Here is a 27744-nt window from a genome sequence, read left to right on the forward strand (position 1 = left end):
CCAGGGAAACTTCAGGTTTCCTGAGGTTTCCGTGGTTCGGGATACCTAATGGAATCGGAGCGTAGTAGTTTCCGTGGTACGGAAACTTAAGGGAATAACCTAGCATCCGCTGCGGAAACCACTAGGAAACATGATGTAAACTTGAAGTTTCCATGTGGTTTCCATATAGTTTCCCATGACGGGAAACTGCTTATTTCACCCAGTGAAAACTTTCCTTTTTTTATTGAATTAAAAGTTTTTGAGATCAATTATGGCCATCGTTTTAGTTCAGAGACAATCGAACACATCGGTATTAGCTATACACATGAACGTGTCAAATAAAAAAAAAATATGGTAGAAAGTTTTCTCTTGTTACTTTTAAAATACCTTTTAAATTCCTGTGAAGTTGTTAAATGTTAGATAATTTAATTACTCTACCGCATTTAAGAATACTTAATACATAATCTTTAAAAATAGAATTTAATCGATTAACTGGTCATGAAAGTGGCTTTAATCATAAGAAATATTGATAATTGTTTTCGTCAATAGACTTTTTTTTCTTTAAACGGTCACTATTTACTTAAGTAATTAGATCAATAAATTAAAACTCAAAGCAATCATTAGAAGTTAAAATGAATACTGAACACAATCGATCGTTTTGTTTAAAAGAAATATTGCTGTAACATTTCTTTTGGGCTACAGTTTTCATATTTAGAGAGAAGCCTACATTTCATTCTGATATCAAGATGGAAGACGACTTCTTTTTGACCGGACGAGAGGGAACGCCCTTTAGTATGGCATCCCCTATGGGGATGGAGGGAGGGCTTATAAAGTAAGTAATAAACTATCTTAATGAGTAATATAAAATCAAACTTTTGAAAATAAATTAACCAACTTAAAGATTATTTATCATCTGACAAGGACCCGATACCATAAACTGAGAATAGACACAAGTCCAAATGTTGATTTTAAATATTCTGAGTTTTATTTAAAATATCTGCTAAAAAATTACAGGTTTTTTTATCATTTATGATATTCTTTATACATATGATAAAAATTTAGTTTCATTATTAAATTAAATTACTTCAAAAGTTATATTGATTTGAAGCTTTGACTTCATTCTGTTCTCGGTTGATGGTCTATGGGCCTAAATGAATGCCTCTCGATTGTCTTCCTGTCAAAAATAAATATATATGGATTATCATTATCAATCCAATTCAATATGCAGATATGTAAAAACTGACATTTTTTAACTATTTTTTTTTATATACTCTTATTTCCAACTTTTGGCCTAATAAACATAAAGATTAAATAAATGCTGAAACATATTAGTAACGTGAGGTAAATTGTTAACAGTGGACACACCGATACCCAGTATAACTTTTTAGTACCTTTGGACAAGGCGTACGAATGCCCCATCTGTTGGAATGTGCTTCGTCACCCAGTGCTTTTGGAGAAGTGTGGACATAGATGCTGTGCTTCTTGCCTACCGGAAATTATGAGGTAATTCTGATATACATTTACAGAACATTTCAAACCGTATGTACATGTAAAGAAATTAGAAATTCATAATATATTAAATTGCAATAGCTTCGTTGTGTACCAAGTATTTAGTAATTGTGTTCTGTTTTGGATAAACCAGTAAAAAATAACCCTGAATGTTATTCTACAGAGGCGGAGGTAAATGTCCTTTGGATGAAAAGCCCATAGATAGAGACAGAGACGTAAGATTTTTCAAATGGTCATCAAACTAATCTAGTTAATTCAGCTTTGTGAAAATATATCTGTAGTTTTAATCTACATCAAGGATTCTTCTTTTTTTCTAGGTCATTCCAGACCACGAATTCCAGAAGGAAATCGGTCAACTTCAGTTGAAATGTTCTTATGTGGATAAGGGATGTACTTGGTATGGGCAGATGAAAGACATAAAGGTGAATTAAAGTTATAAAAGTTAATCATATTTTACGTTTGATAAGGATTAATACTTCATGAGATTGTATTGAGAATAAACTTTAAAAAATATCTGAGAGTCAATTATCGTCAGCTTACTTTACATACACGTGTATTACGGTTTGGTTTGTGAACAGCAGTATTTTTCATGCACACTAGCTTACTGTAGGTATGTCAGTACATACTTCTCTTAATAGAGGTATGAAAGAACAGTTTAAAAAACAGGTTTTTGTTCTCTTTTTAACTAACCTACTCCAATGTTTATCAGAAAAAAATGCCATATTACTGTGATTCAAAGAAAATTTAATTGAAGAACACATTTTTCACTGTTTCCCGTTTCATCATGTATTTATAAAATCACCCCAATATGAATCGTGTGTCAGTGAACAAGATTTTACATCAATTAAGTATACCATTATTTTTTTTTAATAGGCCCATTTAGAGGATTGTAAGTACGTTGTAGTATCGTGTCCCAAGCGATGTGGACTGGAGCTGGAAAAAGCAAAGCTAAGGAGGCATTTACAGGACGAGTGTCCAAAGAGAGAGATCAGTTGTGATTTTTGCAGCATGCCTATTCCATTTGATCAAGAGGAAGCACATCTACAAGTCTGTGGCAGATTCCTGATACCCTGCCCAAATGACTGTAAGAAAGGAGAAATTCCAAGAGAGGAGGTAAAACTTTCTTCAACGTTTTTATAAAACAGCAAGAACCATAAAAAAAAACCCAAGATTTAAAATCGCTCTTAAAATTTATTTTTCTTTCTTTTTTCTCGTCGGTTATGACTTAGCAACAGCATGTTTAAATTTGGATTTTTATTTTTCTTTTAAAAAAATTAAGTATTTTAAACATAATGAATATTTTTGATGTGTCTAGATGCAAGATCATTTGGAAAACAAATGCCCACAGCAGCAAGTACCTTGTCCATTCCACGACGCAGGGTGTGACTTCATGGTGGGAATTCTATATTTGTTTTTACCCTTAATTTACACTTAAAAGATATCTTTTTTTTTGGAAAGCAAACCATTTGCATATTAGTATCTTGTACAAACTCTCTTTTGTCTGTAGTTTTTAACAAGAACGTGTAGCTAAAATCTAATAAAATAAGCTAATCAAATTAATGTCAAAGTGGAAGTACATGTAATAAACTAGAAAGAATGACGTTGTTTAACAGAGTAAGAGAAAACATTTACACAAGCACATCAAGGACGACCCGATCCAGCACTTGGCAATGGCTTGTGATATCATCATAAAACATTCAAAGACTCTAGAGGAAAACGAAAAACGGCTTACAAAACATACAGAAAATATACAGGTAAAATTTTTTAAAAAATCAGGTAATACACTAAAAAGATAGATCGCATTTTGAATTTAGTCTTTAAAATGTCCCCTAATATCAGTTTGTTTTTTTTTTTAAAATAAAAAATATAAATTTGAAAGTTATTTTTCAAAGATTAAAAACAGAAATATGTAGCATAATGAAGTATAATGCATTCTCGTGCTCTTTTCCTACGCCATGATTTTTTTTATCTCATTAAAATAATATAACAGTGTTATTATTAATTTAAGGAGGCCGAGTCTAATTATTTCTACCCTAGATATTTTGATAAATTTTCTTGAATGAATTTTTACTTTAATATTAATTATTTTAAGATTAAAAAATCAAATGTTTACCATTCCGATTTTTTGGGGGGCCATCTCAAAAGTTGTAAAATTTTGCTATTAGACCCTATGGGAATTTGTCGGAGAAGCGCCAAATTATCATATTTTTGCATTTTTGCCTTAGGGATTTCCTTTTCAGTCATGAAAGTTATTGTAAAAAGTCACCAAATCGTGAAATTTCAAAAAAAGTTGACCATCTGGTTTGGTCTGGGAATTATTACAAAGTTTTTTTTCCAATGCCCAATACATGTACTTCTAAATTTACCACATTGCGGCTTACATTTTGTATATAACGGTACAGTTAAATTATTTTGGTAAAAAATAACAATGTTAAGATTGCTGGTATGTTTCTTTTGATGTTATGTCAACAGTTTTTAATAAAATGTCCATGGACGTCTTGAAAACTCAAGCGAGTCATTCTTCAGCGTTATGCATTTCTTAGAGAACCGGAAAACAATGACGTCGTGAAAGCCATTTCAGTGTTTATTCCTAATTATTGTCTTAAAATTACATTTTAAGTCCCATAAACGTTACAGATAATGTAATATAATGTTAATTTTGTGTCAAAATTACAACACTTAGGATAAGTGTTATGTAGCACCGAAGAATGCATGAAACTAAAAAGCTGCGCAAAGTCATGCGCACTCGAACTAGACTCGGCCTCTTTAAATACAATTTGAAATCAAAGTTTTCCTTATGACATTATGTTTAGACATTTTTTTTTAAATTAAACACCGCTTTATAAATTACACAATTTGTCATTGGAATCTAATGCTATTGTTGTTGATAAAAATCAGTGTTGGGTTCTTTTTGGGTGAAATTTATCAGAGGGTCATTACCCTTTAAATTTAATTAAGGTATTCATTGATCATATAAAAAAATTTCTATGCATAGACAATGGAAAAAAAAGTCAGTACCCTGGAAAAACTGTATGGCTGTCAGTTGGTGTGGAAGATAGAGAAATGGGGAAACAAAATGGAAGAGGCGAAACTGGGGAGAAGAACGACTATTTTCAGTCCACCATTTCTGACTGCTAGGCACGGCTACAAAATGGCGATGTCAATATGTCCATATGGTGATGGAAGAGGTAACATAATTATAAATTATGATTATGTAAATTATATGACATTCAGGTATTAACTGACTTCATAGAATTACAATTAATAAAATAATTTATGACTTATACATGTAACTACAGATGAAACGTATATATTCCTATTCATTACTTAGGAATAATACAGGTTTTTTATATGCGATATGCCAGATGTCAGAATAACAAAACCCTTTTAGATTAAACCTTTAAAAAAACAGTACTTGTGTTAATTCGCCATTTTTTCTTTTACATTCACTGTAAAAAAATGAATTTAATTTTATATTATGTTATAGTTATAGTATGTTAATACTAAGAAAGAAATAAACATAATATACTATTTTCAATATCACATCCTGTGTCAGCCCTCAACCAATATCAGCCTTCGTCCCTTTGGCTAATATTGGTGAGGGTGTGGTATGGAAAAGGGTGTGTATTATTCTCTATGAATATTTTCTATAAACTTCTCTTATCTGTTTCTAGCAAGAGGGCGGTTTCTTTCCATCTTCATATGCATCTGTAAAGGCGAGTACGACGCACTATTAACTTGGCCATTCTGTCATCGTATTTACTTCACTCTCGTGGATCAGTGCCAGGATCCTGCTGCTCGACGTAACGTGACGTATACCATCAAACCGAACACCATCAAAGATAACAAAGCGTTTCTGGGGCGACCAATCGGAGAGAGGAACGCCAGCTTTGGCGCGCAGAAGTTTGTAGAACTGGATGTTTTGAAAGAAATGGACTACATTAGAGATGATTGTGTGTTTATAAAATGCACAATTGATAGCGACGAAATGGTTCTTTTGTAAGCAGGTTACAGAAAGGAATTTCAAGTTGAGATGAAATTTAAATTTAATATTTGTTCTTTGTTTGAACATTCTACGCAATGATCCTTGCTGTGAGAAATGCCAATCGATTTTATATTGTATCAAATTTGTAAATGAAGGCTTGCAAAGTCATCCGATCTTAATGTTAATATTCGTATTGATGGACACAATTTTATTATTTCTTTAGATTCTCTGATATAGTGTTATATAGATATAGTGTAAGAACTGTGTAATTTATAAATTTATGTACATAATAAATGTATTAAAGCTAAATTGTATTTTTTTTTTCACTTGCAGTATGAGAACAGAATTTTTACATCTGGAGCACGGTCACTCATTTATGTTTTACCTTTTTTTATCACATAACCAAGTTTATTTATTTAATTGATCAACTAAAATTACTGTCACAAACTTATTTAGTTTGAAATCTTCCTATTAATTAATCTCTTAGAATTATATGGCTAACGAAATTGTGTTTTTATTTAACTTTACATAACACATATCTGTTACAACGCCAATCTAATTTTGTTCATTTGCGTCCACGACACGTAGAGTCATTGGCATTCAATGCAGACAGGTTGTGATGGAACATTGGAGAGAAACAATCTTGTGTGTGAGGGTGTGTGTGAATCAATCTTTTTTTTTTAAATTACTGTCAATATCACTTGGCAGAACCCATTGAATATTAATCAAAATGATAAAAGGTGTAAAAGGTGTATTTCATTTAAATTTTTCAATAGACTGGGATCGAGTTTACAATGCAGAGAGAATTATGACAGTGTACGATTCTACCATCAATTCCTTATTTTAGTTAAATCCTAAAAGAAAATAAATAAAAATTTTTAAAAATCAGCCAGAACCAACACCCAAGGATGGATTAGGTTACTTCTTATGCACTTACTGCATACATTTACGAGGGATATCCATAAATTTCGTGGACAATGACGTATTTGTCAAACTGAATGGTCCTAGATATATTGATGTATATCACAATATTTGTTACGAAAATTCAAGTCAGATAGTGTGGTTTTGCTTGTCTGAACTTATTTTATTTTATTTTTTTAAAATAGCGTTCTTCGAAGTCGCAGATTGTGCGCACGACCCATGGTTAAAATGCCATAAAATTTTTAAATAAAGTTTTCGAATTTAAATGAATCGCAAATAAAGCGGCTTTCTGATATCTTTAGTATCGCTTATTTGACAGATGGTGAAAATATTAAGAAAAATCTGCAAGAAATATGTTTCAAACAAGATGTGTTTGTGAAACACTGATGCCCCCGTATGCATGGCAGCTTATGGCGAAGGTTAAAGTTTCTCAAATGCAAGTCAAAATCCAGACCAAAAGATAAAAAATGTTAAATTTGAAAGCCCTAGCTGCAATTGTTCAAAAGTTATGGTGAAGGTTAAAGTTTTTTAAAAGTAAGTAAAACATCAAGGTCAAGGTCAAAATTGTTGGTATCCAAAGGAGGGTCTTGTCACAAGGATTACATATGTAAAGTATGAAAGCCCTAGCACCAACCATTCAAAAGTTATGGCCAAGGTTAAAGTTTTTCGAAAGTAGGTCGAACTATGTCAAGGTCAAAGGGTCAAAGTGGTTTGTATCCATAGGAAGGTCTTGTCACAAGGATTACATGTGTGAAGTATGAAAGCCCTAGCACCAACCATTCAAAAGTTATGGCCAAGGTTAAAGTTTTTCAAAAGTAGGTCAAACTCCTATATCAATGTCAAAGGGTCAAAGTGGTATCCAAAGGAAGGTCTTGTCACAAGGATTACATATGTGAAGTATGAAAGCCCTAGCTCTAACCGTTCAAAAGTTATGGCCAAGGTTAAAGGTTTTTCAAAAGTAGATCAAACTCCTAGGTCAAGGTCAAAGGGTCAAAGAGGTTGATATCCAGAGAAAGGTCTTGTCACAAGGAATACACATGTGAAGTTTGAAACCCCAAGCACCAACTGTTCAAAAGTTATGGCCAAGGTTAAAGTTTTTCAAAAGTAGGTCAAACTCCAAGGTCAAGGTCAAAGTTGTTGGTAAAAATTGTATAAATTTAATAATGAACTTCATGTGTATAAAAGAAGATGGATAAACTGGAACCAGATATTTGAAAACATAAACATTTAGATAAATTTATGTCATCTACATTATTATTTTAGTATATCTTGTGTATTCATATTTTTTTTTATATTTCATGTTCATTCCTAAAAATCTGTATGTAAGCTTTCCAGCCGTGGTGTGTCTGTGTTTGTGTATGTGTATTTATGTCTAAAGTCAGTCAATAAAAAAAAAAGTTGTTGGTATCCAAAGATAGGCCTAGTCACAAAGAATACACATGTGAAGTTTTAAACCCCAAGCACCAACTGTTCAGAAGTTATGGCCAAGGTTAAAGTCTCATAAAATTTTGCAAAAGTGGGTCAAACTCCAAGGTCAAGGTCAAAAGGTCAAATATGATGGTACCCAAGGAAAGGTCTTGTTATAAGGAATACACATGTGAAATATGAAAGTCATAGCTCCAACCAATCAAACGTTATGGGCAAGGTTAAAGTTGACAACAGACAGACAGACAAACAGACAGACAGGACAAAAACAATATACCCCCGGGATCTTTTGATCCGGGGGCAAAAAAGTGACAAAAAAGCGGCGCCGTCCATCCAAACAAAGTACAACCATAAAATTATGTTTTAATACGGTTGAATCGACCTCAGAGGAAAAAAAAGATTATTCAAACTGGACTTTATTGGAAAAATATTTAGTTCATTGATTGAATTAATTTAAACGAATTTTTGGAGGTGTGTTCAATTTGGGAGACACTAAAAGAAGTGGATACCACTGTTATTTGATGAAAAAGATAGGATACCCCTATTCATTACCTTGTTAAAAATCTAACGCAAGTCGGAATGGGCTGTGTAGACTACGTATGCGAAGTGTTTATACTGATTATCGTGTACTGTTTTGAAATTTAAAATTTTACTCAATTATGGTCTATATATATGAATATTATCGTAAATAATTGGCAGTGTGGTATAATAAAGAAAAAATAGCGTGTGTCCACGAACATGTGATAAAAATTTTAAATCCATACTTTGACTTTATCATGAAACTAGCTTTACGTCAGACTGGGCCGTGAGGCTTGTATGTACCAAGTATTCAACTATGATATACGTAAAATAGTGTGTGTTATGGAACGCCATAGCTGCCTGAAGGTCATTTTCATTTTATATGAGGTGGTATAACCTTTATGTGAAGTGGTTAAGTCATTATATATAGTGGTAAAATCATTATATTCAATGAAAACTTTATTATATGCAGTGGTTTTATCTTTATATACAGTGATAAAATCATTATATACAGTGATAAAATCATTATATTCATTGATGACTTTATTATATGCAGTGGTTTTATCATTATATTCAGTGGCAATGTCATTATATGTAGTGGTTAAATAATGTAATGAAGTGATAGTACCGTTACATTATGCTGTAAAATCATTATATGCAGTGGTTTTTCCATTATATACATTACTGATATCTTTCTGTGATGTGATAAATTCAATATATACAGTACAAACATAATTTGTGTGATAAAGCAATCATTACATTGTATGAAACCCGCTGCATGTGGAGTGCCAAGTTAATTTCATTCAGTGCGACACCTTTACATGAAGTGAAAAATCTATTATGTGCAGTACTAAGATCATTATATTATATAGTAAAATTATTATATATATTCCTAAAATCATACTTTGCAGTGGTAACATCTTTATATGAGGTGGTTAATTAATTATATGATGTTGTTAATTTGTTATATGATGTGCTCAAATCTTTATATGCATTAGACGTTTCATGTTATGCAGTGGTAACTTCTTTATCATCATCTAAACTGGTCCTTTTATTTAAAAAAAATGCGCGGAGTTCCAGTTTAAAGAGTGTTTGAAAATAGGAAACCCGGGCCGTGGCAAATTAAAAGCCGGGACTATTCGAGATTTTTCTAATTTCTGATTCTATTATACAGCTTCCTGATTTTATCAACTGTGCTGAAATTTTAAGACTCATTTTTATAGGTTAATGTGTATTCGCTGTAAAAATTGCATTTAATTTTAAAATACTTAGTAATTTAGTTTTTCTTGGCGATTGTTGATTTCCAAGTTCAGTGGTGGATCCAGGAATCTTGAAAAGGGGGGCCCGACAAGTTTTTGGTCGGGGTAGGTAGCCCACAGCCAAACCAAAAAACAATTGATTATTAAATCTTATGTATATTTTGAACACAAGGGGGGGGGGGGGCATAGGCCCTCTCTGAATCCGCCCGTGAGGTTGGTAAATCGGGTAGGCAATCAAGCAGACATTTTACGTGTTTTGTTTGTTTGTTTGTTGTTCTTTGTTTGTTTGTTGTTTTTTTTTTTTTTTTTTTGCCATATTTGACAGAAAGCTTATAAGCTTTTAAATTATTCTGATGTTAAAAATTATTCATTCTTTGAAAGGCATTTTTTGAGTGAAATGACACGTTTAAGAAAAACCGGTTCACATAGGCGTCGGAACCGGGGGGGGGGGCTATTGCCCCCCTCTTTTTTTTTTTTACAAAGGTAGACATAATATAGGCATTGAAAATTCGGGCGTAGGTCTAGCCTCCCCCCCCCCTCCCCACTTTCTACAGGCACGATTCATTGTAGTGAAAGAAGGGTAATTGGTAGTGTTTAAAAGAATTTGGTACTGAAAGATGTTCGACCAATCCCCCCCCCATCCACCCACCCACCCACACCCCCGAAATAGGATTTTCGGGTTTGGAGAAAGAACAATTTTTTGCTTGTCAAGTTTTTTTTCAGGTTTGATTTTTTTTTCTATTTCAATTAGCCACCCCACTATCAATTTCCTTCCGACGCCAATGGTTCATTAAAATCGGATTTGATCTCCCGGAAGTCAAACATAAAAAATCCGAAATACTTATTCATTATCTACATGCCATTTGATAAAATATGAATTAATTAAAGAATTATCACATATACATGTAATTATAGGACTATTAATGCAAAGCCTTGTGTCAAACTTTAATCACGCGTAAGTTGCTTGGTTTTAGGATATCCGATCCTCAGCCTTGAAGGATAACTCTTAATTTTATCATTTTATTCAAAAAGGCTAAAATGATTTTAATTTGGTTGTTTGTTTGCTGTTTAACGTCCCTCTCGAGAATTTTTCACTCATATGGAGACGCCACAATTTGCCAGTGGAGAGCTGCAAATTTTGTCCTATACTCGACACTTACGGCCATTGAGCAGTGAGGGATTTTTTTCGTGCCAACACCTACTGTGGAACGGGACCTCGGTTTATGGCTTTATGCGGTCTCTTACGAAGGAGCGGTCTCAACGTCCCACTGTCGGATTCGAACCCGTGACGTAAGGATTGACTCCTTATTCCGCGTCTCTTAGAGCAGACACTCTAATCACCGTGCCACGTTGGCGACGGCAAAGATGAAACTTGAAAATGAAATGTTTTCATGCAGCAATTTTTATTTTAAGCATTTCAATGTGATTTAACTTTTAAGGTTTTCTGAAGTCTTAGAAACAGTCTTATAAATAGTTGATATTAGTAATTTAACACCCCCACCCCCGGCCCCCACCCCGAAAAAAGTATTTAACAAATTACATATTTAACGTAATCCAGTTTCTTTCCATCCACTAACAAATAGATACATGTACCAGTGCACATTTGCATATTATGAAATTAGAAATGATTTATGGTGTTTTGCACCAGGTTCTTCCCGGATGATCGGATCTGGTTTAATAATCCCTTTTTTAATGAAAATGTATATTTTGCATAAAAATAGCATTTTCAAATAAAGAAATAACTATCAAAAAGAAAAAGTTTTTTTTAGTTAAAATACAGTGTTTAACATCGGAATAATTTTTAAGTTTATTAGATTTTTATCAAATATGTCAAAAAAAAAAAAAACAAAAAACAAAAAAAAAAACAAAAAAACCACACACACATAAAATATCGCCAACCCGGTCTACCCATTTTACCAACATGGAAATCAACAATCGTCAAAAAAAAATCTAAAATACTAAGTACTTATAGCACAATGGATAAAATATTAAATCAGAAAATTGAAACTGCCTACCAATTTTACTTGAAACCAAAAATCGTCAAGAAAATCTAAAATACCAAGTGTTTAAATACAATTTTTACAGCGAAAACACATTAGCCTAAAAAAAGAGTCTAAAAATTTTAAATCAAAAATTTGAAAAATCTCGAATAGTCCCGGCTTTTAATTTGCCACGGCCCGGGTTTCCTATTTTCAAACACTCTTTAAACTGGAACTCCGCGCATTTTTTTTAAATAAAAGGACCAGTTTAGATGATGATAAAGAAGTTACCACTGCATAACATGAAACGACTAATGCATAAAAAGAATTGACCACATCATATAACAAATTAACAACATCATATAATTAATTAACCACCTCATATAAAGATGTTACCACTGCAAAGTATGATTTTAGGAATATATATAATAATTTTACTATATAATATAATGATCTTAGTACTGCACATAATAGATTTTTCACTTCATGTAAAGGTGTCGCACTGAATGAAATTAACTTGGCACTCCACATGCAGCGGGTTTCATACAATGTAATGATTGCTTTATCACACAAATTATGTTTGTACTGTATATATTGAATTTATCACATCACAGAAAGATATCAGTAATGTATATAATGGAAAAACCACTGCATATAATGATTTTACAGCATAATGTAACGGTACTATCACTTCATTACATTATTTAACCACTACATATAATGACATTGCCACTGAATATAATGATAAAACCACTGCATATAATAAAGTCATCAATGAATATAATGATTTTATCACTGTATATAATGATTTTATCACTGTATATAAAGATAAAACCACTGCATATAATAAAGTTTTCATTGAATATAATGATTTTACCACTATATATAATGACTTAACCACTTCACATAAAGGTTATACCACCTCATATAAAATGAAAATGACCTTCAGGCAGCTATGGCGTTCCATATGTGTTGTTTTAATTTTTTTACATTTACTAAAGCATGCTCTATATTAAATCATCGTACACGTTCGGCAGTGTTAACGAACTTTATAGAAAACCCTCGTATATGTCTAATGTGAATTGGACATCATTACATAAATTGTATTTTATTACCCCATTATCAATTCTGGACAAATACTTGTACATGTATGTGCAATTTTAAATTACATGTACCTCTTTCATCCTTGGACATACTTCAAAGCTTTATCTCTAGATTTTTTCGTTATAACAAAACAAGATTACTTGTGGATGTTTCTACACGTTCTTCGCTCATGAAGGAAAATAAATGTGTTTATATACGAGTACATGTATTTATATTTTTAATGGAGGGGGCGATAGTTAAGTTATAGCCAAGCATATCAACACAAAGTTACAGCAAAAATCCTATTATCACCCGTCTCTCCAATTGCGTTAAATTGCAATCATATATCTATATGTTTAGTAAGTTTAGTATTTTGCTTAAGTTTACGATAAATATCGGTTTTAAATAGGCAATCATGTCATGGCCTATTTAATGCTATCACGCGCCCTTGTAGCGATACTATAAATAAACTGTATCTGGTTTACACATTTTATAAAATTGAAAGGGAAAACCCTGAATTTTCTATATTTGTTTAGGTTTTGTTAGAAATACTATTGCTGTATTAAAAAGAATTCATACATTATCCTTTACAGTGAGGGGACATGGCTCATCCTGGTACGTAGTAAATGTTTTGTTATAATATACATTTTCCTTATATTGAAAGAGTGAAACGTGTTTGTTTAATCTGGGACATGCATGTGATTAAGAAAAATAATTTTGAATGAAATCGATGCTTTAAGCCATTTGTTAGGAAAAATAATGATTGAATTTTAAAGTTATGTTTTATGTCATTGATATTTCAGTAAAACTTCTTACGTCTTTATAAATAAGAAGTGACTTACAAAGTGTTCACTATTTCGAATGTCCATCGTCCGTCAATACACTGAAATGAAGCGATCTGAAGTACCTTTAATATTTAAATTTACATGTACACGAGAAAGTCACTACAAACATGATACAGACTGATAAAAGGAAGACACTTGGATCAATATCATTTACGTTATCTAAGGACCAATGCTTCTATCGTTTTTTACTTTTCGTGAAAGGGTCAAAATTTGGTATTACTTACAGTATTCAAAAATATTGTACTTTCATGTTATTAATTGAATTTCATTCGTTTCATTGAATTTCATTTATTAAATAAACACACCCTCTGAATGATGAATCAACGCCCTCTGTAAGCGTGATTTAACGTAGCAACTGTCAACATTACTTGACTACGGGTAATATTCCAAAAATATTGACTGCGCGAAATCTATGTCCGTACAGTTCACCATTATTTGTATAAAACCTTCAGCAAAATAAAAAAAAAAACTGCATGGTTTTCTTGGAGTGAAAATTTTCAATGTTACCCTCAACAACATTTAGCATTTATATAATATAGAAAAAAGATGTCACTTACTCTGTTACCTAGTTGCGCTACATAAACAGTTTTTGTTCTAGACGATGTTAAATACTGTCTACTGGATAATAGAAATATGGCAATTTAATCTATGAATTATTCATGCTTATACACTGTATTCAAAATAGTATGAGATTTTAAATCAATTACAGCAATAAAAAGAAATTAAAATAAAGTTATTGTAACAGGTGAATCTTTGCAAATAATTCGAGTAACAAGGGAGGAAAATGATAGCGTAATATCCCATGGACTTGAGCTAAACGAAAAGAATTTGGCCAGAATTTTGATGCACCCTGATGTTAAGGAAAATCCCGTTGTCATTGTGTCCGTTGCTGGGGCCTTCAGAAAGGGAAAATCATTTCTAATGGGATTTTTCCTTAAGTATTTAGAGGCAGAGTCTGAAGTGAGTATAAATGATTTTGAATGATCATATTTCGTGAAAAAGAAATCATGCTAGATCAAAAACCTGTCTGTTTATTTGAATTTTTCCCAAAGGACTGTGAATGGCTACATGGTGATGACGTAATCGAAGGATTTGAGTGGAGAGGTGGTTCAGAGAGGGTAACTTCCGGAATCCATATTTGGAGCAAACCTTTTATTCGTGAGAACAGTTTTGGAGAAAAGGTATTTTTATGTAATGTGATTACATGGAAAGATATGGAATGTTATTTCGAGGAAAAAAATACAATGTTATTTTATACAGGTAACACTTTCTCCGGAGAGAAGTATACCATAAATCATGGCATATTCTAAAAGGTAGACTGGTCGTACATGAACACCAGGTGTGATTTGTATTCTGCATTGCTCTGGACTCTCATAAATAATATTCAAAGATCGTTTCGTTCCTACTGAAGTTACATTATTGTTTACATGTATATGTAACTGCTTTTCTCTTATCAGTAAAGACAAACACTTTGCATAACATTACATTTTTACACATTTAAAACTAAAAGGATGGCAAGTTACATTAGATTAGCATTGTAGCATTCTTATGATTGACGCTCCGTGATCGGGAGGTCGTGAGTTAAAAAATGGGTAGCAACTGTTCCTTCGCCATGGGCTCGGCACTATGAAGTGAAAGTTGCGGGTCCTTCGGATGAGACATTAAAAACCGAGGTCCCGTGTCACGGCAGGCGTTGGCACGAAAAAGATCCCTCACTGCTCAATGGCCCTAAGTGCTGAGTAAAGGTCAAAATTTGAAGCCCTTCACCGGTGACGTCTCTATTTGAGTGAAAAATTCTCGAATGGGACGTAAAACAACATACAATCAATCTTATGATTGGAGCGAATGTTACCTTTTTATAGCCATGAACGCACGCCTTACTATTCCCTAGACCTGTGACCTAAAAAGACTCAGTGATATTAAAAAATACACGAATTAATCAACGTCCAGCCTATCAAGATGAAAGTTACTTATATATTTTTAAGCAAACATTTTTCTTTAAAAATAGATTGCTATATTGCTGATGGACACACAAGGAGTTTTTGACAGCGAATCCACAGTTAAGGACTGTGCCAGTGTGTTTGCGCTCAGCAATCTCATTAGTTCCGTGCAGGTGAGAACTGAGTATAAGAGTATAAGATTCAGTATCTTGTTATATTATCGACTGCATAACTCTTTTATTTACAAAATAATAGACACTGAATCATTCTTATATTTAGGCGCCAATTATTTTCAACCTCAAAGTAATTGTTCTTCTTATCCAGATTTATAACCTTATGCAACAGCTACAAGAAAATGACCTGCAGCATTTAGAGGTACATGTAATGTAATTTTCATTAACATACGATCTAAAAATATTACATTATTTTGTCAATGTTTCAATCTTATCTTTATACCTTAATTGAAATAGTGTAATCTACGGAAGCCCTGGAGCCACATTGACTTACTTGTTATTGCAGCCCGGAGGACCGGGCTGCTCTATACATATAAGTTTAAGTGTTGGTATATGGGGATTGAGGTGGGAGAAGTTATTCAGAATTTAAGGTTTTCTAAACATTAAAAAGATTGTTAATCAGAATGTTCTTTCCCTTTATAAATTACGAGATACACAATATATTTACTTCCATAAAGTGAATCTGTAAAAATATATATGTTTTTCATATTTAATATATAAAGTTGCTTATCATTTACTATCGGAAAAACGACAGATCCCTTTTTTTAGAACATCGAATTTTACTTATCGCATAAAAACGTAAAAATGTACTTTACACAGTTCGTGTTTTATATTCTTAAAGTGAAAGATATTTTTGAAAATAGGTGATGCATGTGTCTGGTTTCAAATTATATTTTATGCAGCCAACATTTACTTGAGGAATTGATAAAGTTTAAAAGGGTATCGTTTTTGTTCGATTTTCATCCGACTATAAGTTTTCAAAATATTCTCGACTATCGTCTCCATCATTTAGACGCATGCCTTTTTCACACATATCGAAGCGGTTTGATGATAAAGACTCATTTCCATTGTTTACTTTATTTATTTCCCGGGCGACAATTGATGGTTACATCAATGTTTTCTTGTGACTTATTTGTTATAACTTATTTGTTGTGACTTATTTGTCGCCAGTTATAACTAAGTGTAACGCAGGTATGGAGAACGAGTAGCTTGGCTTACGTTTATTATTAAAATGATATGTTTAGTCCTAGTTTAACTGTGGTTTTTGATTGATTAATTGTACTCTAACGTCCCGCATAGTTATGATTACTAAATTCTTATCTGTTAATAGCTTTTAACTTTGTTGTTATAATTAATTTTTATTTGTTAATTTTATTTACTATTTCTTGTTACTTAATAGTTATTACTTAATTCTTATTTGCAACGTCCAGTTTTGCATAATGATTAAACACATAAACATAACTACATTATTATATAAACAGAACTACATGTACATTATTATCTTTTCGTTACTAGCTTATTCAAAGGCAAAATATTACTTTCTTCTTTTCTGAAAGTACACGTAGCCTTCATCTTTCACACCACGTTTTTGGGTGAAGTAAACGCGTGATAACAAATTTAAAATAACAAGAATTAACAACTAAGTCATAAGAACTAAGTCAAAACACCTAAGAAGTAAGTCAGTGTCCCTCCAGGGCTTCCGTAGTAATCATATTATAAATTAATTACAGTTTTTCTCTGAGTTTGGAAGACTGGCAGTAGAGACATCAGGAGAAACACTGGCCAACAGATCTGTAAACGCTAAAAAGAATTCATTACTATTTAAATAATGAATGTAAAAAAAAAATCAATACTTGTGCATTAGTTGTATCATTCTGTAAAATTTCGTAGATCTTTGAATTACTGATGCTCTTAAAAAGGTAATTTGCTTTAATTTTTGCTCACAGCGGTTGATATTTCTAATCCGGGATTGGGGAATTCCATATGAATATTCGTACGGAAAAGATGGAGGAACAGCATACATTGTTAAGAAGCTGAAAGTAGGTAAAAAACACTCTGTGGAGGTATTTTACTTCAAGCATCACCGCAAGTTCTCATTCTTCCCTTATCGTTTAAGCACATGTTCAGTAATACATGTATATAAGTATAGAAAGGATCCAACGACAACACAAGTTGATGAACATAATTAGTGTCCATACATTTCATTACTTTAAATTCGAGCTCAAAATCTCGATCGATCGATCGATAGAAAAAAGGTACATGTATTCCCAGGGATCGACGTTAACGGTTGTCCGATTGCCCGGGGAAAGTAAATTCTCAGTTCGAGCAAGTGAAACTGTCAACGTATTTGTGAATGTATCTGATAGAAGCGCATATGGTTTTCTAGCCTGCATTATTTATATATATAACGGTAAACTGAATGCTTGATTTCCGCTGGGAACGTGACTGATTACCGTCTTCCTTGGAAGACGGTATACAGAGTTGAAGTATTTTACAGTCTTCGGACTATACACTTCTTCTCTTTTGTGATTGGTAGAAATTGCATGATGAGAAAATTTTCAATTATTTTATTGGTTGAAATGCTGTTTAAGGCAAGGGAGATAATTTTCTGATGCTCTAATTTTCGTACGACTTCACATTTTTTCAAAATTTTCAATCGTAAAAAAATATGACAAAACGAACAGTGGAAATTGGCAGTAATGAACATGCTAGTTTTTTTTTTTATAGCAATTACCCCCCCCCCCAAAAAAAAAAAAAAACTTTCTATATTTTCATTGTTAACAGAATTGATCTTTATTGCATGCAAGCTTGTATGTATTCTTTTCCCCTTTGTTTTGCACTGTCTTTCTAATCTCGGCAGCACTCAACAACACCTCTGCTGATTCGTACATGTACCTCATCTACATATCACAAAGGTGACGGAATGAGCCGAGGTTTACCGAATGATCTCGGCAACTGAGTCTGTTAACTTTTCCCTTGGTAGGGCTTATGTCAGAAAAAAACTAATGAAGAAATACAAAGCCAAGAAATTTTCAAAAATTATACGGCCTGATAGGTTTAGGTCAGTTTACTGTTTAAGGTTGTTGCTAAAGACGGTAAGCTTTTTGAAAAAGGCTCTACTTGTATTGTTTTTATCTTTGGGGTACCTCGGTAGCGTTGTTCATTCAAAAATCGGGTTCGTTATTCTGTTTAATTTTCTTTCGTGGTAAATACGCTTTATGTTTCCCATACAGAGTTGTCATTCGTTACTCTCCCAGTCACATCTACAATGGCCTCACGTCAAGATTTTTGACATAAAGTAAAAAAAGACGATATTCCAAAGATTGTGTCAAATTCAACTATTAGGTTTAGATGCGTGACCTTGACATTGTTGACATTGACGATAAAAACAGAGCAATAGATACAACATTTGTTTTTCCGGCACTTATATTATGCAGTTTTATTCTTGCTTTACAGTGCAGTTGAGTTGTCAAAATTTCGCTATATTTATATTTCACAGAAATCTTTTGTTTTGTGATACAATTTTCTTAAAAGAAACACATGGTTTTGACTCATTATGCAACTTTAAAGGAAAAACATTAGCACAAACATTAAATAATAATAATGACTTAAAATGATCACACTATTTCTCGTGTTTTTAACACTGTGATATACGCGTGCCAATGACAGAGGTGAATGTATGAACCCATGCAACTTTGTTACCTACTCATTCAGATTATTAGATTATTTATTCAGTAGTACGACGTATCCCGATCAAAATATGTTTGATTCCTAGCAACTGTCTTCTATGGTGGCATATTTCTGCCCCCTACATGCAAGATAAATTATGTTGACATGCAATATAATAATGTAGACATGCGACTTATTTATGTCAACATGCAAAATAATTATGTTGACATGCAAGTTACCAATTTCTTTACAGAATCTAATTTTAATATTGGTAAACTTACTTACTAACGCCATTAAATGACATTATACGAGCAAGATATAACAGGATTATGTAGACATGCGACCTTTTTATGTTAACATTCTAGATAATTATGTAGACATCCGACCTTTTTATGTCAACATGCAAGATAATTATATAGATATGCAACTTATTTATGTCGACATGCAAGATAATTATGTCAACAGCGAGATATGTATGTTTACATGCAACTTATTATCTTCCATTGACATACATTTTAATACCTTTCATGTTAAATATAACTCGCATGTTGACATAAATAATTTGCATGTTGACATAAACATTAAGCTGCATGTTGACATAAATAAGTCGCATGTTAACATAAATAAGCTACATGTCAACATAATTCTGTTGCAGCTTGCTTGTATGATGTCGTATACTGGCGTTAGTAAGTAATTTTACCAACATTAAAATTAGATGCTCAAAAACGATTGGTAACTTCCATGTCAACATAATTATTTTGCATGTTGACATAATTAACTCGCATGTTGACATAATTTTCTTGCATGTAGGGGCATAGTCTTCCATAGCCACCATAGTCTTCCTTAAACGTTGTTTAACAGTAATCTCTTAAAATCAAAATTCACAGTCTCCTATCAAAAATATTTTTTAAAAAATGGATTTTATTCTAAAGGAAACGGGGGATATTACTGCATGCATGGCAGTGTGAGTTTACAGTTTACATTGACAAGGACAATGGTATTCAGTAAGGTATTCAATTTATAACGACCTTATTTTTTACCTAATAAATGAATGGTATAATATTTTTAATCATGGTAGCATACTGAAGGTGTTTTCAAATAAAAATACTCCACCAAAGGTAAATACAAAATTTTGGTTATAGTCCAATTAATACCTACAATTTTACATTGAAGTCTATGGGCAACACATACGAAATTAAGATATTGTAAAAAGTAATTTGAAATTCGTACAAATCTCTTGGTGAAAATATGCACAAACTTTCTCTTTGTCAAAATATGAAATAAAAAGAATGATTTACCACAGATATTTGACAAAATTAAAATTTTCTTCTTTTCATCAAGGGCAGATAACTCTTCAAAAACGTTTAAGTTGCAAAATGGTCAGCTTCTTATATGTAACCAGTCATGTGAATTTGGTTCATTTCACTTTCATCGTTATCTAGCATAGATTTTTAACAAGTTTTAAATGATTCAAAATTGTTCAATATCCCTTCATTATACATTGATGAATACCTTAATGTATAAAGATTGCATCGACATTTTGTTCTGGCACCTCAACTTGCCAAATAGACAATAGTGTATCTGGTCACACTTTTTCCTATCAGAACATTACCAGTAACCAGAAGTCTCTGATGAGACTGTAGCTCTACTGGTCTGTACATATAACAAAGGAAAAGTAGCACTTGGATTTGAAACTTTGCAACACGCAGCAATAAATAGAATAATGTAACTTAATGTAGTCTACTTGTGCGCCAAGTTATATTGAAATCAGACCAAAACTGAAGGAGGAGTAGCCTTTTAAAGAAATTTCACAGAAATTTCTATTTTTAGTAACCATGGCAACACCGTTCATCGAAATCAAAACCGATGCAATAAATTAAGTATTTTAGTGTAGTCTACTTGTTTGCCAAGTTATTTCAATATCAGACCAAAACTAAAGGAGGAATAGCCTTTTAAAGAAATTTCACAGAAATTTCTATTCTTAGTAACCATGACAACACCGTTCATCGAAATCAAAAACCGATGCATTAAATTATGTATCTTAGTGTAGTCTACTTTTGTTCCAAGTTATATTGAAATCAGACCAGAACTGTAGGAGAAGTAGCATTTTTAAGAAATTTCACAGAAATTTCTATTTTTAGTAAACATGGCAAAACCATTTATTGAAATCAAAAACCGATGCACTAAATTATGTATCTTAATGTAGTCTACTTGTGTGTCATGTTATATTGAAATCAGACCAAAACTGTAGGAGGAGTAGCGTTTTAAAATAATTTCACAGAAATTTCTATTTTAGTAACCATGGCAACACCGTTCATCGAAATCAAAAACCGATGCACTAAATTATGTATCTTAGTGTAGTCTACTTGTTTGCCAAGTTATATTGAAATCAGACCAAAACTGTAGGAGGAGTAGCGTTTTAAAATAATTTCACAGAAATTTCTATTTTTAGTAACCATGGCAACACCGTTCATCGAAATCAAAAACCGATGCACTAAATTATGTATCTTAGTGTAGTCTACTTGTGTGCCAAGTTATATTGAAATCAGACCAAAACTGTAGGAGGAGTAGCATTTTAAAGGAATTTTACAGAAATTTCTATTTTTAGTAACCATGGCAACACCGTTCATCGAAATCAAAAACCGATGCACTGAATTATGTATCTTAGTGTAGTCTACTTGTGTGCCAAGTTATATTGAAATCAGATCAAAACTGTAGGAGGAGTAGCGTTTTGAAAAATTGTTTACAGACAGACAGACAGACAGACGGACGGACGGACGACGGACACCTTACTATCGCATAAGCTCTTCTGGTCTCTGACCAGTAGAGCTAAAAATGAAGTTATTTTATTCTTTCTTAATTTTGGGCAACCAAGTTTTGCATTCGGATGAGTCAAAATTTGAGTTTACTTGCCCGATGGGCAAGTGAATCTGAAAGTTAGTGTCTATCCCTATTCACTGTGCACACAATGTGCCTTTACATGTAGGTTTTTGCTACAATTTATCAATCTTGACGTATATATCATTTGGTACCTTAGGTACACCAAAGTCAACACGAAGAACATCAGCGACTTCGCAGAAATTTGGATGCCTATTTTCCCGATATTGGGGGGTTTCTTTTGCCTCATCCTGGCAAAGTTGTTGTAACAAGCAAGACTTTCAATGGAAAGGTGAAAGGTATCATTAGGCATGCGTTGCTACACATAGCAAACGCGCTTAAAAGTGATTCAATCTATTGTATATTATATATGTTTGAAGATAATAACCTATTTGTTGTGCTATACCTAAGAATGAATTATCCCTAAAATTTGAAAATCGTCAAACTTTGCAATATATACATGTAGTAAATTATCTAGTTTAGAAAGTTAGTCTTTTTATGGCTATTTTTGAATAAAGAATGAATAGTAAGTTGTTTTAAAATAATCTTTCAACGTTTTTTTTTAGATATATGTCTATTTTTTTTTCTCTCTCTCTCTCTCTCTCAGAAAACGTTTGCAAGCAAATATAATTTCTCAGAAAATTCTTGCTAAATTTCAGATATCGATGAAGAATTTATCGATTATGTAAAGAAGCTAGTTCCATACATACTGTCGAAGGAAAAACTGGTCACAAAAAGGATCAATAGTGCGGATGTGAAAGGAGAGGACTTGTTAAATTATATCGAGGTAAGTCGATCCAGGTAGACCAACTTTGTCCTGGCGAGGGTAACGTACAATATATCTCCACAATAAAGCCAGTTGTTAAATGTTCTGCTATACTCATGCTTTTGAATTTCAAAATGATTACAAAAAGAGGATGAAAATCGTTAGAGGCTTTTACATACATGAACTTATTGCAGTCTCAAGGTACATCTTAATAACGCTCTATATCTCTTATGGTTTGTTTTTAGAATCGGTATATTATAAAGAAAATACATGATGATTCCATTATCATTTCATTTTTAATCTAATATACTGATATAACAATACGAATAAAGTTTTTTTTAATACAAGTAGTTTTTTAAATGTTATTCTTCATTTCAAATAAATAATATCTAGATTACTTTTCATATCTTTCTGCCAATTTATTATTAATAAAACCTTGACTTTTATTCATAAAGGCATATGTCTACTCTCTGAAAAATGAAAAACTCCCAAGTCCGCAGACGGCTTTTGAGGTATGTTACTTACATGTGTTTCTTGAAACGGAAAAAACACGAAAAAAAAAAAGACTCAAAAATTATTTTGCCTCACTTTTTAGGCTACAGCTGCGGTGGGGAGACGTTTAGCAGTAGCTAAGGCCCTGAAATTATACAAAACCGAGATGGAAAAGGTAAATAATATCATTATTCATTAAGACTGTATATATATCATTTAAAGGTTGAAAAAATAAATTTAAAAGATGCACTAAGTGAAGTTAATATTTTAGGTTTGTAATCTACAAGTCGGAGAGTTTCTTCCCGAAAGCGAGTTAGAGAGTCATCATGAACGATTTAAAGTAATAGCAAGAGAGGCACTCAAAGATACACCAAGAATGCAAGTGATGGAGCAAGAATTTGAATGTATAGCACAACTTGACTCTCAAATCGAAGATGCATACACCTACTTCAGAAGCTTGATAGCACAACAGAACAAAAACGCTATTCTTAAACAAATGGCAGATGCTGCTAATGCAGCTAAACGAAAAGCACAGGCAGCACTTGCTGCGACAGGAACAGCTGTATTCACTGCAGGGGCAGCTCTGGTGGCAATTCTTCTTAAGAAATAGAAAACATGATTGGAGAGAAAAATGCCAATTTGCTGCATACGCATACTTATTTCGAAATATTTTTGTATGATTGAAAGACTATATACTAATCAAATATGTTGGTACAAAAAAATGGATGCATTCATTTAGATGCCAATTTGATTAAAGCTATAAATGCTATAATTTGCGTACTAAGTTAAATAATGAAGTTGGAAATAGATTTACTTTATCAGAAATTAAAGCTAGGACAATGCTCTAAATTGCACAGTGGCAATAGATGCCAAATTCTTACTGTCTTCCTTGATTGTATTCAGAGTTGAAGTATTCCATAGTCTTCGGGCTTTGCACTTTCTTTTTTTTTGTGATTGGAAGAAAATGCATGATGTAAAGAAATGCTGTTCAAGGCAAGGGAGGTGATTTCCTGTTAACAATTTTTCAAAATTTTCAATCTTAAAAAAAATCGTCAAAAGAAACAAAAGAAAATAGCAGTGAAATAAAGAGGACACTTATTTTTAATTGCAACAATTACACTTTTTTTCTTAGTAGCATGCAAATCTTAAAATTCCTTTTTCTTTGTTTTGAACTGTCTTTCGTATGATAGAGCTAATGTGTGTAATTTAGAGTAGCTGCAGAATTGTAGCTTTATGGTTTTATATTTAAATCTTTGACCAAAGACTAAAAATATAAAAGCATGACGCTACAGTTCTGCAGGTAAATTTAGCTAAATTTAGAGCTGATGAAGAAATACGTGGCAGAGAACTTTTCAAGAATAGTAGAAGGCCCGATGGGTTACGTCAGTTTACTGTTTAAACGGCAATTCTTTTTTTTCAAAAGAAGCTGTAACTGTAATTATTTATTTTCCTGCCAAGAAAGAAATGCGTCTATTTGTACACGGGAAAATGCTACAGCTGTACTTTCAGATGGCGTCGAGAAAAAACAAGGTAGGCTGTTCTGTATACAGTTGACTTTGACATGTATGGCAAATGTCTTACTCTTAATAATTATAATACCTTAAAGCAACTGGTATTGGCCATCTACGCCGTAATGACAGATATGTAATTTTTTTTTCAAAATTGTACATAAAGTATAACGTCCATGTACGTCGTCTTTTACGATTCCCGCGGACTGTGTGTTTAATTTTGTTTACCCACTTCTTTCGTCAATGTTCGTGAAAAGGAAGCAATTCTTGATTGCAGATCTTGCTTTGTTATAACAATGATTTATTTTAAATTAGTAAAATTTTGTGGAAAGTTTTTTTTATTACGCAACATGTGTCAATTTTTTTTTCACATAAAACACTTGTATACTTGACGCTTGTATAGCTTTAAATTTTTTCTGGTCTTTTACACAATTTTCAAAATCTAGTACTTGCATAACTGTGTTCTGGGTATATGGAAAGTTGGTAAATATTCTTTTCAATATTTATGCTTTTATCAAAATACACTTGAACATCGCCATACAAAGCAATCGGTGCAAACAGTGACTCTTTTATTGGGTTTTTAAATAATTTTGTTTGAATTTTCAATCCACGAACAAATTCGGGATGCGATATGAGTGACTGTACATATATCATAGTTAATTTTTATTGAATTTGAAAAGAACAGATTTATCCCAAAGATTATAAAATACATGCATAAAAATACTTTTTAATCTATTCAAATGTATTTATTATGACATGTATTATTTTTGGTGTATGAAGTTGAATATATAACCTTTTACGTTTGAATTGTCAGCAAGAAAAAATCCGAAAAATCTGTAAACAGGGTTTACTAAATTGACCTGTTAACAGTGATCATAGCGAGAGAGACGAGGCAAAGACGAAGAAACTCGCATGCACAGTATATTTATTTAATTTGTCTTCTTATCAGGGATCGACACTAACTTTTAAACCATAGTTGCCCGCAGGGCTAGCAATTACTAATTTCGACTAGCCCTGATCATGAATTAGTTGTCCAGCAGACAAAGGCTGCTGGCAGAGTCGCGAAGCGACAAGGGGGGTAGGTGCTGGAGGTGGTATCCCCCTCCTGCTGGTGGGGGTACGGGGGGCCTCCCCCAGAAAATTTTAAAAGTAGAGATACCAAATCCTGCATCCTGGCTACATTTTTGTGTAAAATTATATGTCATTACATGACTGAACAAAAGACGTTTTTCTCATTGAAAAATTCCACATTTACAGTCATTTAGGGTATTCCGAATCACCTTTTACATTTTGACTGCAAACAATCTGATTAAAAAGTTCGCAACTGGTTATTCTGTATTAAGGAAAAGTCAAGTATATTGAAAAACCAAATCTACAAGGCAAGTCCATCTTCGATACAGTCAAAAATGATAATAAAAAATGTATGAAAATGAATTTAACTAATTTGATAATGTTTAGTTAAGATATCATAAACAAAGTATTATTATTTCTGTATAACATGAACGTACTGTAATTGTAAATCTAGCATTTTAATATACGATTGTACTTTGGGCCGGTGGCCTGTAATACTCAATGAATATCTTGATTTGAAATTGAATTGATAAAAAAATCAACACTAACCAATATATACTGGGGCCAATCTTTAATAGCTGTTGCTTTTTCATACTTTAACTTTTATATTCCTTGCATTTAAAGAAAGCTACGTGTTACACATTCAGCAAGTGTGCGTGTGCAATTTGTTCGGTTGCGGTCATGTACACACGTGATTCGAAATAACCCAAGCTGTAGGGGAATACAAATGCAGTAATTAATTTTTTTTTAATTTTGAGGTGTTGTCAAAAACAATAAATGCTCATGGAAGCTTTTAAAATTGCCGTTTTATCAATCTGTGAATTCCTAATGCATCGTGTTTCACCCACCAACAATGCTACGACATCGATGAGGAAAACCATACAACGTTTTCAACACGAATATTTCTTTAATAAGGATAATTTAATCATGCAATTAATTTGCTAATTTTTTAATTAACACGTGATGTTTATCTCTTTAATTTTTTTTAGTTTTGTATCTGATAAGTCTTTTGATAACTGGTTGGTTGTCACACATGTGGATGTGTCGTGCTATGTACAGCGATAAGGTAAGTTACCGAGAGTCGCGAAACATGGGGTGATTCGGAAAGTAACGAAATAGGGACTTGTGCATTTTTAAATTAATTTTTACAAGCTCCGAGTGAGTATTTGGTAATAAATTGCAGTAGCCCTGCAGGACAAGCTCGAAGACATGTTTAGTAGCCCGACCTCAATTTTCAGGTGTCCCGGGCTAACGGACTACCGTTAGTGTCGAACCCTGCTTATCACACTTATTAATCAACTTTATTTAAAAATTCAAAATCAACGGCCCGCGTGGCGCAGTGGTTAGAGCGTTCGCTCTAGAGTCGCGGAGTAAGGAGTTGATCTTTACGTTGCGGGTTCGAATCCCACTGTGGGACGTGGAGACCGGTCCTTCGGTCCCGTATCGCAGTAGGTGCTGGCACGAAAAAGATCCCTCACTGCTCAATGGCCCTAAGTGCCGAGTATAGGTCAAAATTTGCAGCTCTCCACCGGCAAGTGGTGGCGTCTCCATATGAGTGAAAAATTCTCGAGAGGGACGTTAAACAATAAACAAACAAACAAACATCAAAATCAGAGAAATCTAATGTTAATTCATTTTATCTTATAATCTTAGGTCAAATAATAAAGTTAATAAGTGACTGAATCATCATTGAAATCAGAAGGGGACCGGGGTAACAGACTGGGTAATTGATAATAATACATATAGTTTGAAAAAGTGACGGGATCTTTACTAATTACCCTTTCTTCTATAATCATAAACTGTTATAAAAATTGACAAACACAGCCATAAATCAGCAAGTGTCTTTGTGATTTAAAATTTCTATTTTATTTTCTTACTAACATCATTACATCACGTAAACCCA

The 27744-nt window shown here is 32.8% G+C and overlaps 2 protein-coding genes across 2 annotated transcripts; both read left to right on the top strand.

Annotated features, from left to right (window-relative positions):
- The first annotated feature begins 538 nt into the window (after positions 1–538).
- LOC133206076 (TNF receptor-associated factor 4-like) lies at positions 539–5736 on the top strand. The gene is made up of 9 exons (XM_061342005.1): positions 539–811; positions 1336–1482; positions 1652–1703; positions 1806–1910; positions 2362–2601; positions 2804–2881; positions 3102–3242; positions 4484–4676; positions 5163–5736. Exons 1-9 carry the CDS (start codon positions 726–728, stop codon positions 5489–5491), a joined length of 1371 nt encoding a protein of 456 aa, XP_061197989.1. The 5' UTR covers positions 539–725; the 3' UTR covers positions 5492–5736.
- A 7483-nt stretch (positions 5737–13219) lies between these two features.
- On the top strand, positions 13220–23934 carry LOC133205827 (atlastin-1-like). Its single transcript, XM_061341712.1, has 12 exons — positions 13220–13274; positions 14250–14464; positions 14557–14685; positions 15513–15617; positions 15769–15819; positions 17189–17251; positions 17405–17497; positions 22165–22303; positions 22664–22791; positions 23226–23282; positions 23366–23437; positions 23534–23934. The coding sequence occupies exons 1-12, from the start codon at positions 13262–13264 to the stop codon at positions 23870–23872; spliced, it is 1404 nt and encodes a 467-aa protein (XP_061197696.1). The 5' UTR covers positions 13220–13261; the 3' UTR covers positions 23873–23934.
- The last annotated feature ends 3810 nt before the right edge of the window (positions 23935–27744 follow it).

This window comes from Saccostrea echinata, unplaced genomic scaffold (genome assembly GCF_033153115.1).
Source record: "Saccostrea echinata isolate AGI-Se365-2 ecotype Australia unplaced genomic scaffold, CSIRO_AGI_Sech_v1 ptg000054l, whole genome shotgun sequence".
In the NCBI taxonomy this organism is placed as follows: domain Eukaryota; kingdom Metazoa; phylum Mollusca; class Bivalvia; order Ostreida; family Ostreidae; genus Saccostrea; species Saccostrea echinata.

What these genes read in the sequence shown, in the direction of transcription:
- LOC133205827 (XM_061341712.1), top strand. An exon ending in ACATTGTTAAGAAGCTGAAA is followed by an intron (nt 17,498 to 22,164) that starts GTAGGTAAAAAA and finishes TTGGTACCTTAG; the next exon opens with GTACACCAAAGTCAACACGA. An exon ending in ACTTGTTAAATTATATCGAG is followed by an intron (nt 22,792 to 23,225) that starts GTAAGTCGATCC and finishes TTATTCATAAAG; the next exon opens with GCATATGTCTACTCTCTGAA.
- LOC133206076 (XM_061342005.1), top strand. Translation starts at nt 726, where the DNA reads ATGGAAGACGACTTCTTTTTGACCGGACGAGAGGGAACGCCCTTTAGT. An exon ending in ATGGAGGGAGGGCTTATAAA is followed by an intron (nt 812 to 1,335) that starts GTAAGTAATAAA and finishes AATTGTTAACAG; the next exon opens with TGGACACACCGATACCCAGT. An exon ending in AACATACAGAAAATATACAG is followed by an intron (nt 3,243 to 4,483) that starts GTAAAATTTTTT and finishes TTCTATGCATAG; the next exon opens with ACAATGGAAAAAAAAGTCAG.